The sequence below is a fragment of the Betta splendens genome, chromosome 7 (assembly GCF_900634795.4).
Source record: "Betta splendens chromosome 7, fBetSpl5.4, whole genome shotgun sequence".
NCBI lineage: Eukaryota > Metazoa > Chordata > Actinopteri > Anabantiformes > Osphronemidae > Betta > Betta splendens.
This window is the reverse complement of record NC_040887.2, coordinates 17,103,743-17,118,083: the sequence shown is the minus strand read 5'-3', so window position 1 is coordinate 17,118,083 and position 14,341 is coordinate 17,103,743. Positions and strand designations below refer to the sequence as shown.

The window sequence follows — 14,341 nt, the reverse complement described above, 5'->3', positions numbered from 1 at the left end:
GCTTAATGCTTACTGAAACGTTTTGCTTCTGTTCATCAAGGCTGTAGCAGTGAAACAAACCACTAAATGTCTGAGTGTGAACATACAAAGTACTGTATAATGACAAATTGATTTTTACCTGATGACGCAGTTTTCCACAAAACTTTATTAAACTCCTCTCAATTAACATACACAGAACTTGTGACATAATGTACAATATCCACCGGTCAAAATTTAAATATAACAGAAGCTCTAATCAGGGATTAACCTAGTCCTGCATGATTGCATCCACGTCTCTTTCTAAAAGTTCTTGTCCTGAGGCGTCCAAGTCAACCGGGTCTGGGTCTTCTCCAGTCAGAATCTCCATTGGGGCTTCAGCAATGGCTCTGATGGTTTGGTCTTCGAGGGCCAGGGCCGTGTCAAACTGTAAAGGGGATGGGGGGCCCTGCATACCATCTCCCTCCACATCCAGGTCCTGGATGACATTAATATTGTTATACACATTATTCAACTTTCTGTATTTCATCACTTTCACTGGCCCTTATTTTGAAATATCAAACTTCATTAGAGGATGGGAAACTGTCAAGAATGTTTTAAGTTTAAAATTATTTACCGAAGCCCCAGTGTTTTAGTATGAGCATCACAGACATCATGGTTTAAGCTTTAACATCACATCCTCTAAACTCAAGCAATGTTTTTGTACAAATCAACCACATTAAAAAGGTGGATAAGCGCTACTGTGTGAAGTTGTTGAGTTAAATCCATCTGGAAGTCAATTTACCCCACACAAAATTGCAAAAACAAATAAAAACAAGTTTCATTAGTAATGATTTTATGGCAATGAAACGGCAAAGCTATACTGACCACTAGAGACGTGTCCTAATTTATTAAAATGTTTTTACTCCTTGTCATGAAAATAGGACAAAAGATGTTTAACTGCCCTGAACAGCAAACACCCCAAACAAAACCGTGACAACAAACCCAGACAAGGAGAGAACACCTAAAAACAAATGGCCCGTAGGCCGAGAGCTGCACCAGCCTAAAGAAAGATTTACTTAAACCACCCAGACAAAGCACCACAATTACTACTGGAACTTTCTTGCTCAAATCAGAGGATCTACTCACATCACTAAACTCCAGGGGAAGGCTCTCCGTGGGTTGAAGCTCTGCTGCACTCAGATACATGTCTCTGCTTGCAGTTGTGAGCTGCTCCTGTGCTGGAGGTTCTTGCTCAGGCTGATACATGGGAGGAGGAAGGGTTAGGTGGAGAGGGCAGCGAGGCTCATCCGACTGACCCATGTGCACAGTACGGTCACAGGGGACATCCTTCAGGCCTGGACACATTTTAAACAGCACCTGATTGTTGTCCTGGTAGATGTCTGAGTTTTTGGTTGTCAGGGAAATTATGTCTTCACGTTAAAAAAACATACAGAGAAACAGCCAAAAAACAAACCCTGACCAATAAACAATAGGCTACTTATTGATGCAAGTAATATTAGGTATTAATGAGCCTAAGCGGTTCTGTGCAATAAGGAGAGTTTGGTCCGTGTAATCAATACCAGTCCTGATTTATAATAATAATAATAATAATAATAATAATAATAATAATAATAAAAGTGAGTTTTGTTCCTTCCAGATGAACTGATTAGCCCCTTTGTAACTGGGAAAAACTATCAACGGACCACAAGAAGGTGTTCATGTAGGCTCCCTTTGAAACCAGCAGCTACTGCAAGCTGACGGTCTTGACCGGGGCCGTAGTGAATAAAGGCTAGAATTCCAAAAATAAAAGCAGTCAACATCATTAGGGTAGCATGATGGATACGTAGTACACAGTGTTTGGTCATAGGCAGGCAGGGGTTGGTGCACCGGGTTCCTTCCACCAAGGACATGCATTTTTCATACAACATTTTCGAGTTTAGCTACAACAAAGAAAACAAGTGTTCAGTTCGTCATATCACCAAATTCCAGGCATCTCAAAGCTTCTATAGACAGACAGACAACTGCATGTGTAGCCTTTCAAGGAGTATGAAGAGAGTTTTGGTGCTGGGGGAAGAGTCTTCAAATCAGCCCTACTTTGTCATTGGGTGTGTTCAGACCCACCTTGGGAGCACCATCTGTCACAGCCTGCCTTCTCTCCCTCAGCTGCCGATGCAGCAGGGCTTCCACGCCGTACCGACGACGGTATCGACGCAGAGCTTTGAGCTTCTTGAGGTTCTCTCTCTCTTTCATGGACAGTCCTTCAGGCCCTGTCAGCAGACTGCCACCTGTTACCAACACAAACAAATAAAATTACTTAAGATTGTGAGACCTTATGATAAGAAAAGGGCTTGCATCACAATCAATTAATTTGCATAATCACCCAGAGTATCATGCTCCGCTTTGCGGCTGTGCAAGTATCGACGCTTCTTCTCCTTAAGCAGATGTTGCAGGCGTTTGAACTGGTCAATGTAGAGAGACTGAAGCCTGATGAGTTTTTCACGGGTGATGAGAGCCACTTCCTCCGCTGTGTACACTCCTGCATGTCTACAATTGCAGGGATCAAACATAAGGACACAGACAAAAGATCATGTCAGATCTCAGCTCTGTCGTTTCCTTTATAGTGTTGTATGTTACTTTTGCCATCGTATTCATTATGTTCAAATGTTGCAGCCATGTACAAACAAACATCACGTTACACCCATTTCACTGGTTTTAGTAACTTACACTAGTATTTCACAGGTTTTAAAAGCTCATCCAGTTCAATTATGTAGTCTGAAAAATTGCTGTATATCAACAACATAAGAAACCCAGTGTTTTATACAGGCTAGTTGCAGATTACTTGATTTTGCCAAAACAACATTCTGAAATCCTGAGAAGCGGTTTGTAGTAAAATACAAACGTGAAAATAAAAATTTTAAAGAAAAGTGACAACGCACTTTCAGATTTAAACCTTGTAGACAGCATTATTAAGCTTACTTCAGAGGATCCTCGTGGTCACTATCAAGACTGTCAGCTTCACTATCAGGGTCTCCCCTCCATGTCTGGTCAAGTACCAAAGGCCCCGGCTCCTCTTCACTCAGGCTATCATTATCTGTCCAAAGAGGGTGTAACTTAAAATCAAAATTTGGTCGACACACGCTCTGTGAACAATTAATGAATGAGAAACTCCTTTCTTGACTCAATTAATGCAGTTGGTGCAAAAACAAGAGAGGCACTCACATCATTCACATCCCTCACATACATATATTATATGTTGGTATGTGTATGTGCATGCTTGTCTGTGTGTGTGTGCTACACTTTGAGAGGATTGGCATGTGGTTGGTCCCTGTTTCAATGCAATTCATGTTTTGCTTACTAGAAATCCCTCAGGGGTTTTTTTTAAAACTAAATTTTGACTCTTAAAGTTTTATTATTGAAATGATGGGTTTTGTTTAAAATTTAAATATCTAAAATAAAAATAAAGAAAAGCAAGCATAGAGTTTTGTTCCAACATGAAGATCTGCAGCAGCTCCAGTCAACCTAGTTGACTGGAGCTGCTACTACTTTTTAGTAGTAGTCAACTACTAAAAACCATGTCGTCATATAAGCGCTGTTCTGTGGTGGCGCCGCTCATCACTATGTAGCGAACGAGATGATTGCACAGCCAGCAGACGCTTGGGATGAGCCAGATTAAGTAAAACAGTAACTTTTAACACAGCAGCACTTAATGAAGAGTCTTCATGTCATGATATATAATATGATATATGATATGATATATATTGACTGCATGTCTTTAACTGAGACATGGCTTAGTACTGATGGAGCAGCTGCACTCATTGAAACCTCACCACCAGAATACAGCTTTGTACAAGAATCAAGGATTGATAAGAAAGGAGAAGGCACAGATACCATTATTTCCCTGTCACTTGGTTAAAGAAATATGGTGTTTGTTCACTATAAAGCATTTGAATATCACATCTTTGAATAACATAGCCCTCCCCCATTTTTTAACAGTAAGCTTAAAACCATTTTTGACACTAACGCCAATAAAACAAAAAGGAAAGTCATGGTAAATACAACACCATGGAGAAATTAAGAAACTAAAAAGCTTAAAAGAAATTGCAGAATAGGACAAAGAAGACGGAGGAAAAGTAAACTGACAATTCACCACCAAATACTTTAAAACAGAACTGTAAAACAAGCAAGACATATTTCTCAAGCTGATTAGAGAACCAGAACTACCCAAAAGTCCTTTTCTCCACAATCAACCATTTAATTAATTCTTCTTTAAATTACAAATTTGTAACAACTGATCTGATTTGTGAAGAGTTTGCAGAACACTTCTGCAGTAAAATTAAACATTTTAGATCAAAGCTATCAAATATGAATTTTAATATATCTGATTCTACTGTTCTATATAGGGAAACACTAGAGAAATTTGTCCTGGTTGATGCAAAGATACTTAGTAACATTGTATCGCAGTTAAAATCAGTTACCTGCTTTTTAGACCACGGTGTGACTTTTGACTCTGATTTTAATTTACAACCACATATCAGGACCATAACCAAAAATGCATTCTATCAACTTAAAAACATTGCCAGAGTTCACCCATTTCTCTCTCAAGCCAACACAGAGTCTTATGCATGCTTTTAACACCAGCAGACTTGACTACTGCAATGCTCTTCTTTGTGGTCTCCCCAAGAGGAGCATTGGTCAACTACAACCGATACAAAATTCAGCAGCTAGAGTACTGACGAGGACCAGAAAGAGAGAACACATTATTCCAATATTAAAGTCTCTCCATTGGCTACCTGTGTTTTAGAATTCATTTTAAGATTATTACTGGTCTTCAAGGCTGTTAATGGTTAGGGCTAGGGCTAACCCTAGCTATTTATCAGAGCTCCTCATCCCCTATAAGCCTTGTAGAACCCTCAGGTTTGCGGGCAGGACTCTACAAATCATCGTTGAAGTTCGAACTAAAACTCATGGTTAAGCCGGCTTTCCAGCATTATGGTCACTGTCTATGCCTACCCAAAATACCTTAGGGTTGCAAAAAGGATGATGATGACGATGGTTGTCTGTTTTCTGCATTTGCAATATATGCTTTATTACTGTTTTAATATATGGCTTATTGAAGCTTTCATGTATCTTATTATTTTTATTTTCATCTATTTATTTATTCTACCTCCCTCCACAACCTTTAGTAGGAAGGGTTATCTGTTAAGCACTCTGTGCTGCATTTTTTTTTAAATCTATTGATTGATTAACAGAGTTACCGCTGCTACATCCCGGACACCAGTGTTTAATTTTTACGTTCTCCTGTGTCGCTGTAGAATTTACAAACCACCAGCTGAATTTTGTATGACTTGCAGGTTAACATTGTTTTTGTTTGAAGAAATTAGGGCGCAGCCTTTCTCTTGCTGCTGCTGCTTGGTTTGTTTTATCCGGCATTTTGCCAGCGGCTGCGTTATTTTGCCATTGCACTGCGCCGTCAAATGAGCAACCAGACTAATCGTTACCGGCAAATCATTATCGAGCAATTTTCGTCATGGATTATTATCGATTCATTGTTGCAGCCCTAATGTTATTCTTAAGTATTTGAGAGGAACTTAAAAGGACTTACCTAGAATCTGACTTGCGTCAGAGCGCCCTGCATCAAGGTTGTGTGTCTCAGCACTGCTGTACCCACTGAGTTGAGACAACAGTGTCTCTGGGGATGGCCCAGAAGACATTTTTCTCATTTGCGCTCTCAGAGCCATAGCATTCCTGCGAGCATGCTCTGCACAAAATGTCACACTGAAAAGAGAGTGATATGAGAAGAGGTAGAGCAGACATTAGTCTTTGGACACACACACACACGGACACACACAGAGCAAAGGGAAATTAAATTGGAATGTTTGTTTTCTACTAACCCATCTTTCCGCTCAACCTTTGGCGCAGCATTGAGGCAGCGTTTGCCATTCTTAGCAGAAACATAGCTGCACTGCTTGTAGGGAGCGGTCTTGTCTTCCAGAATGTGTTTGATGCAGTAATCTAGGCCTTCCAGGCGCGGCTGGGAGCATTGTCGCTGGGTGAAGGAGCAGGCCTGTGGCTCCTGAGGTCGGGCTGTCTGGGTCACCCGATTGCGACTTGAGGGCAAAACATGAATTCGTATTCTGTTCATTGGAAATCTGCAAAATATAATAACATGCTTTTGAAAGAATAGTTTGGAAAAAAAGACCAATAGGGTTAAAATGACTTTATATTGGTTCCAGCATGTAACTGTATATGCCAGTTAAACTGTATTTTAGGGATGTGTCTGTTTTTCAGTGACTGTTCAGACTGCACATTTAGTTCTTAGCACATGAAGTAATTGACTTAACATTCATGTAGATGTTGACAGTAACTGCACCAACTCGGCATCGACTTCACTGTTAGGCTGTTGATTTCAGTTAGTATGTGAATAAACACACTCACTGTGGTGACGACTTTTCATATTGTAGGTTTATCTGAAAATATCTAGATTTAGCGAATGTCTCCACCAGCTTTGATGGTTTGTTATGACAATGTGTGCTCAGATTTAGATTTATCCTCTGCAAGCGTTTGTAGATATTAACAAGTGTTAGCATTGGTTGCACGAAAATGATATAAACGGGGATTATACGCAACAGTTTGTAAGATCAGGTTTATGATACCGAATAAACGACAAGTGCTACAGCAGGCGGTCACGTGGCCTCTCAAGCTTTATTTTTTTTATTAAGTTAAACTACATTTATGACAACGACCTCGACACAAGAAAACACGCTACCGGTGCTCAATAAACGCGACTGAGCTCAGTGCCAATATTAACGCTTAGCTTTGGTCATAAACAGGCGCCACACCAACACAGCCCGCCTCTCGTTACGTAGTCACTCTTTCAGTTGCATAGTCGCCATCTTTGTTTAGCGGTTGCTAAACTGACTATCGGCTAATCTTTATCTTTTGTAGATATAAAAAGATTCTTTCCATTCAGTGATAATTTGCAACCGCATATTTCACTATAAGGAAAATGTAGTCGCCCCAAAAACGTAATCCATCCTTAGTTTAACTTCATAAATTCTTACCTCTCTCTCTGCAGTCGTACACCGCACAGCCTCTACGGAACACGACACTACATCGACTTTCCTGCATTCCCAAATACTGCCACAGCTAATGTTGTCCAAACTTCCCGCCCACCTCAAGATCCAATTGGCCAGAACGCCACCCGTCAAAGCATTTCATTGGACAATGGAGCAGTCATTAAAAATGATACCAAGCACCGCAGAGGCAACGTCAAAGATTTGCAATTAAATGAACTTTCTTAAAACATTTATTGGCTTTATTGAGAATAGAGCAACCACATGATATAAAAAAGAACAGTGTTCACATATAATATTTTACTGAAAATAAAATCCCTAAACATTTCATTTTTAGACCTGAGTGTCATTTTAAACACCAAGATGTGGAAAAACACACATGAAACGTACTGTACCTAGATCATTTTGCATTGTTAGGTTGCATGAGTATCTTCAATTGTTCTCATTTACATGGGTTTATTTTGAAATGCATATAATTTTGTATTCACTTCTCATAGCATAACTGTAATACTTAATTTGAAAGCTCTGTCCAGATCAAATAAAACAAATTTCACTCCTATACAGGAAATTTAATCTAATAAACTAACCATTATAAATGTTAATACTTTGTCAATTGCATTGTAGGCAAACCTACCGACATAAATATTCAGTGCATTCACTGTTTCCCTGTTACAACCAAGCACAACAAAACCTCTGCTGCCTGAGCAAAAGAGTTGTACTGTTTTCATCGATTCATTAAACAAGGGAACAAAAACCTTTTACAATTGTATGGCTAATTCGTTGTACTGCATTACTGTCAACTGTCTAAAACCTTTTATTACAAACTGAAGAAGAGAAGTAAGTTAAAAGCAATAATACTATACAGTCAAATCCACATAAATGATTCTCTTTCCAACAAATGACACTTCCCCCATTTTTCTCTAATAAGAACTTAAAACTTTAGACAGCATACATCAAGCTTGTCGTTCTATAGTGGACGTAAACTGACAAGTTGCTTTCTGTGAAATTGGATCCAACTAAAGAATCCACACATATGATTCACATATTGTGGATGGTTTATAGACAAGATTATCTTGATGGCTGAGTTTACTGCTAGATTAAAATCAGACCTGAATGAATTGACAGTTATACACATTTAAAACACTCCCAAAGAAAATGTATAAATGAAAACCAACCATGAAGACAGACATGAAGCCCATGATTAATCACTTATTATTCAAATTGATTATCTTCCATACGTTGTCCATAGATCCATCCACAGATGATGAACAAAGGAATAAAATGCAGAAAGACCATTTTTGTTGTCATTATGTATCATTGAATGCATCTATCAACCATTAATGACTAGTGACAAACATTTATCCTTGGTATGAACTTTGTCCATTAGTGTAACCATTACAATTGTATATGAATATGATACAACCATTTAAAACAATGACTGCAACACTCAAATGTAAAACAAAAAGTACAAGTCTCTTAATTTACATATTTAACAATATGTAAAAAATAGCTTGTTTGTTTAAATATTCCATAATCTTTCTACAAGTTTACCAAATAATGCAAAGAATAACAAACACCAGGGATGGGGTCACTTTCTAAAGTTATGACTGTTTAAAAATAACTGACAAAAATTTTGAAAAGATGGCTTTGGAGACATGCACTCTCAAACCAGCCTGTACAGTAAAATATTCCTCTGTCCATAAAACACAGAAGGGAAACTTTAAAAAAGTAGAAAAGGGAAATATGTTTTTTCCAAAGCATTCAATTAATAAATAATACACAATAAAAACAGTATAAAAACACAATAAGTCAACCTAACAGACATTTTCCTCATGATTTCAAGGTGATGACATCCTAAGCAATAATCAGGTCCCCATCATCACATTTCAATTAAAAAGAAAATAAAAGTTTTCTACACTTTCCTTTGACCAAGCGTTGTAGGCATCTCACTGCGCCATTGTGGAGTGTGAAAGAAAACCTCTCGTACATTTCTCAGTTGCCCCGCTGAAGCCACATCAAATCTATTGTAAAGTTCTTAATTATACAATACTATAAGCAACAGAATGGGGTGCTCAAGCATTACTGTACAAAACATCTACAGAAACTCATTTGGGTAATGGTGGTAGTGGTGGAGGCGGATCTGAAGGCAGGGGTGGCGGCCTGGGGTTGTTGCCCCTGGAACCACCAGTGTAACGATAGTCACCATACTGGGATCTGTAATCAAACATGGACGGCTGGGACGGCTGGACGCCCTGGGCACTCAGAAGAGAGTTCAGCATTTCAAAAGTGTCCTGATACTCGTTTGACTGACCTGAGGTACCATGTCCATTAGTTTCTGTCTTGTCACTTTTGGAGAGAGAATAACTCCCTTGATGGTGGGGAAGGCCCAGAGTTGGGAGAATGTCAGGACTGGGCCCCAGATTTTGCGAAGATGAAGACAGGGACGGTAGGTGGAATGGATTCCTAGTGGACTTGCTGACTTTTGAGGCAGGGTGAGCGCCTGCTGCAACATCGTGGGAGTGAGTCCTCTTACGTGAGGCTGAAGAGGATGAAGAGCCTGTTCTAGTGGAGTCACTGGGGAGTTTTTTGCTACTTCCTAACATCCCAGTGGAGTTAGAACTTGTTGAATGTTTATGAGAAGAGGAAAGCGAGGCAGCACCCGTGGAGGAATAGTGGTGGTGGTGGTGGTGGTGATGATGGTGGTGATTAGAACGTTCCCTGTGCTTATCCCTGCTCTTGCCCTCCTCTCCTAAGCCCACCCGTTGCTTCTCAGGCACTCGTATTCTGACTTTGATGTCCTGATCCTGAACTCGAGCACTGCCACTGTGCCCACCGCCTCCTCCTCCCACTACTGGGAAACGCATTTTTAGAGCGCTTCTTTCATGCCTCTCCTTCTCCAGGGGAATTTTGAGAATAATTGGCGAAGGGTTGGATATGTCAGAGGATGAGGATGAGCTGGTTTGCTGGTGATGTTGCTGTTGCTTGTCCTTTCTCTGCTGCTGACCAATCAGAGCCTGGGCTGCATTGGCGTACTCCCTCTTCACACTGGCCTCCATGTTCTCCAGCTTCCTCTTTTGCGCAGCCAGGACATCTGCATTCTTGGCACGATACTCACTTAGCGATACCTTAGCTGGAGTGTGGACCTCATGGTTGGCCTGCTGTTGTTCCGATCCTACCTGACCTTTTCCACTCCAAGTCGGAGCACTACCAGAACCGGGCCGCTCCTTGTCACCCATGGCTGACGAAGAAGGGGACAACGCTGGAGCCGAGAGGCTCATAAGGCCTGCAACAGTGCTCTCTGAAGAAGCCATAGAGATCATGCTCATCATGGTATCCCTCTGGTCGCCCTCCTCCTGGACTTTTGGCTTAACTTTTGGTGTCTGACCTGCAGCCTAGAAGCCAAAAATCACAGACTGTCAAAAAGTCCAAGATGGCTTGGCTTTGCTTTATGTGTCACACAAGAAAAAGGAAATACCTTCCAGTTGCGAATTCGCTTCAGTCGGCTGGGTGTTTTCTCCAGGATCTGAAGGAACTCGTGTGTAAGCTCTGTAAGAGGATAAATTACAGTAAAAGTTATAATAATTATTATTAATAATCAATACATTACAAACTGATGACCTGGTGATGAATCTCAGTCAATTCTTTCTGCTACTACTGAGGATATATAGATTTACAATAGGGCTGAAACTACACCTCAAGTAAAATATATTGCCCTAAAGCTTTCTATAAACTATGTATTTCTATACAGTCCATTGTGTTTGTAACAGATGATTATGATTGGTGCACAGCGCTCTAAAAAATAAAGAACATAGCAATGAAAGAACGGAACACATGAAAGATGAACTAAAAGCTTCAGGATTTCAGAAGAAAAATGTGCAGACCGCTGAATGAACTCAACACACATATTTATGTAATTAATGCTAGAATTGTATGTAAATGAAGACAGCAGACTGTTCAGACACGTTGTCCTGCTGATTTATACCCTATTACCTAAAGTTTCAATGTAAATGACTTTACATGTGTTTTATTAATACTAGTGAAATTTTGCCTTATTTTCTGTGGTGAATTTACTTCTGCTCTTTAATAAAGTTAAATAATTTCTTATCTAACTACCTAATATTAATGGGATAATTAAAAGAATACTTGATTACTAAAGTAAACAATAACTGCAGCCTAATTTACAAAACATACCATCCAGCAGTTCCAGTGTGACAGTAGGATCAACATATTCCCACCAATGCTTTCCATCTGTAGACACTGGGATCTCCCAGTTGGACCATTTGCAAGCTAGATGGATGCACACACAGGCCACCACAGGCGGACTGTACTGCAGGCAGAACGTGGTCAGATGTAGACTACGTCCCAGAACACCACAAAACAAAAGAAGAAAAGGAAAGATTCAACACATTGTGTTTTAGGAAACAATCTAAAAACATATTCAACTTGGTTCACTTCAAATGAAAATGTTTTTAAAAACATTGAATTCTGTCTATGTCCATGCTATATTTGTTTTACCTGTTGGTGGCCATAAAGTATGAGGTTTGGGCCAGGTCCTTACTCGCTGGAACGAGACCAAAAAAACAAAACAAAGATGCTTGAAACCTGCCAGAATATGTGGCAGTAACTGTGCAACTTTTACAAAATTCACAAGTTGATGCTCACCTCTAACAAGCTGAGTGCACTTGACAACATGAGTGTGTGGATGGTCAATGGTGATTTCAAATGCTACAATGAAAATGAAAAGAAAAAAAAAAGAGTTAAAAAATGATAAAGACGACAAGATTTTGATTTGACTGTAGACATGAATAAACATCCCTGAAGATCAGAAAATTAATACTAATAAACCAAACCAAGTATTTATTTTCCCTTTAGGATGAATAAAGCATATATCTCTATCTCGTAATGTAGAAAAGGTATTCTAACAGATGATTTTGGAAAACAATGTTTGTCCAGAAAAAGTAAGTTTTAGATTATTTTATTATTATTATTTTAAGAAAATTGTTTTGATGCTCTTCAGTCTTCTCCTGCCCAGTTCAGAGTTTCAAATAACATGAAGGGATTCAACAGGCTGCTGCAAATAACACACATTATCATGCAGTGAAGAATCACATGCACCACAAACAAATTGTAGCCAAAATATACAAAAACAAAAATGGAAAAATTGTCCCCAAAAAACAAGCAAACAAAACAAACAAAAAAAAAACACGCGGTTGAAAAGCCAACGTCACTTTGCAGTACTTCTAATCGAATTGGAGGTTTCTGTAGACAAAACTAACAGGTTAGCACTGCTTTCATAATCATTTGTAATTCTGGAGGGACGATTTCGAGACCCACTACTTCCTTTCTGAACTTACCCAAGGTCTGGAGTATTATGCTCTCAAGAATGACCAGGTCTTGGGCTTGTTGCAGGTAGGCCTGAGGTTGAGAGGACAGGCGCATTACTTACTGAGTGGCCTCTATCCATTGTGAAACAAGAGCAACTATGTAGTCAGAATGCATACTAACATTCTCCGTGTTGAAAAGAATGCTAAGCTGCAGACGTATGGAACCTACTGTCTGTTGTCAACCTGAAAATCCCCCACAGATAAATGCTGAAAGCTGCATAGCAAGGAGAGATGCTTGTTTTTGTTGTTTTGCCTGGATAACTGAAAACCTCCAGCATTACCAGGAAAGTGTTTTATGCTCTGATCTCTTAGAACAAGTGTCATTCACCATCAACTTTTGAATTGCTGAAAGCTCATGCAATATGAGGTAAATTAATCCAGTTTAAAAACCATTCTGTTAACCTTATTCAAAGCTAGATTTAGTTTTAAAACAGGAAAACTGAGTAGAAAAAAAGAATAGTAACTAATTCACTAAATAACTCAACACCTCAAATCTAATAATGCCAATAAATAGGTTTAACAGCTGAAAGGTTGAACACACATTTCCAACACAGAAACCTGGAAGCTTTCAGGAGACAAAGGTAAAGCCGCCAGTGAGTCTGGACTTACGTCACTTCGCACATCTGGAGAAGGATCCTGAGGATTGAGGCAAGCGTGGGCTACTTTGATAACATGTTCCAGCTTCCGGGGCTGCTCCTCAACCTTAGCAGCGAGGAAGAGAGCGGCAGGAGAGATAACCTGCAGTCACACAACAAAAACAGAGCCATGAGCAGAATGACTGACAGCTGATACAAGGAGTGAAAGTGACAAACAATACTTACATTTCTGTGAAACCTAGTGAACGACTGGACCATGTAGAATCGATGCATGTACACGATGGCTGTATTAATAGTAAGTTGAGACCTGACAAAAAGCAGTTAAGAATCAACGGCATTAAACATATAGGGACAAACGTTATTGGGTCTGAAGTCACTGGTCGACAGATGAGCATAACAGAAGAAAATAGCTAAAAGCATGACACGGGTCTGAAAAGCACATGAAGACCCAGGTCATCCTAAACAACGACGTGAAAAGATTAAACAAGCGACCGAACCCAACGGTCGGCACAATGAGGGAAGACGTTTATAATTAGGAAGCGTTTAAACCAAACATTTACTGCAATGTCACGCTGCTTCAAGTTACTCCGCATGCAATCTTACAACACTTACAGTAAAATATGAAACTAATGCTAATGTGCCAAAGGCCTGCACACCACATAGGCCTTCTGGGCCCGGTTGAGCCTGCTACGCCGCTTTTAGCATAAAGACAACATAAAATTACTGTCTGGGACACACGTTAGACATAATTATTGGGGAATATTCTTCAAATAAAACGTAATAACAGCCATAGGCGTGTGTTCTCTGCCGAACCGGCTTCTAGAGACGCCCAACGTCGCTAGCTAACAAGCTAACGCTGGTTAGCTAGCGCTGGTTAGCTGAGACGGAATCATCCTTCGACAAAAGATACACATTGAGCCGCTGTCCCATGTCCTGCAGCAGGTTCGCCGCCTGTTGTCTATAGGACAGTTCCTTGTCTGGATCGAGTCCAGCTCGCCGAGAAGGGCTGTTGTCGATCTGTTGTCGTGTATAATACCATTTGTTATTACAGCTTACAGGGAGAGAACGAAACGAAGCCGCCATTACTGAGAAGGACGATAGTTTAAAATTTCTGCGCGTCACAGGAACCTACGTCACACGGAGACCAAAGTAGGGGAGAAGTTCTGACGAACACCGGCAGGTGTCACCGGAGGAGCCACAACCGCGACCTGAAGCTTCGCCTCGGAAGCGTTTAGCTTGAGTTAGGAGCCATGAAGCTGTTATGGATGTGTTTTCAAAATGCCAACAGAACCGGCTCAGTGGTTTTATTATGGACCTGACCTCTGACTCA

General features: G+C 40.1%; 2 protein-coding genes across 2 annotated transcripts; both read right to left on the bottom strand.

Annotated features, from left to right (window-relative positions):
• Window positions 1-127: 127 nt before the first annotated feature.
• kansl2 (KAT8 regulatory NSL complex subunit 2) lies at window positions 128-7,154 on the bottom strand. Its single transcript, XM_029157690.2, has 9 exons — window positions 7,020-7,154; window positions 5,850-6,107; window positions 5,561-5,733; window positions 2,935-3,049; window positions 2,339-2,502; window positions 2,080-2,243; window positions 1,802-1,898; window positions 1,105-1,358; window positions 128-454 (listed from the first exon to the last, which is right to left on the bottom strand). The coding sequence occupies exons 2-9, from the start codon at window positions 6,098-6,100 to the stop codon at window positions 248-250; spliced, it is 1,425 nt and encodes a 474-aa protein (XP_029013523.1). The 5' UTR covers window positions 6,101-6,107; window positions 7,020-7,154; the 3' UTR covers window positions 128-247.
• Window positions 7,155-7,246: 92 nt separating this feature from the next.
• On the bottom strand, window positions 7,247-14,131 carry ccnt1 (cyclin T1). Its single transcript, XM_055510378.1, has 9 exons — window positions 13,922-14,131; window positions 13,237-13,318; window positions 13,025-13,153; window positions 12,386-12,446; window positions 11,695-11,756; window positions 11,547-11,605; window positions 11,223-11,386; window positions 10,507-10,577; window positions 7,247-10,423 (listed from the first exon to the last, which is right to left on the bottom strand). Exons 1-9 carry the CDS (start codon window positions 14,092-14,094, stop codon window positions 9,137-9,139), a joined length of 2,088 nt encoding a protein of 695 aa, XP_055366353.1. The 5' UTR covers window positions 14,095-14,131; the 3' UTR covers window positions 7,247-9,136.
• Between the last annotated feature and the right edge of the window lie 210 nt (window positions 14,132-14,341).

Coding starts and splice junctions, on each gene's coding strand:
- kansl2 (XM_029157690.2), bottom strand. CDS start 6,100: ATGAACAGAATACGAATTCATGTTTTGCCCTCAAGTCGCAATCGGGTG. Junction 2,244..2,338: donor AGCGGAGCATGATACTCTGG/GTGATTATGCAA, acceptor TGTTGGTAACAG/GTGGCAGTCTGCTGACAGGG. Junction 1,899..2,079: donor TGACAGATGGTGCTCCCAAG/GTGGGTCTGAAC, acceptor TCTTTGTTGTAG/CTAAACTCGAAAATGTTGTA.
- ccnt1 (XM_055510378.1), bottom strand. CDS start 14,094: ATGGCGGCTTCGTTTCGTTCTCTCCCTGTAAGCTGTAATAACAAATGG. Junction 11,757..12,385: donor CATAATACTCCAGACCTTGG/GTAAGTTCAGAA, acceptor TTTTCATTGTAG/CATTTGAAATCACCATTGAC. Junction 11,387..11,546: donor TACTTTATGGCCACCAACAG/GTAAAACAAATA, acceptor TCTGGGACGTAG/TCTACATCTGACCACGTTCT.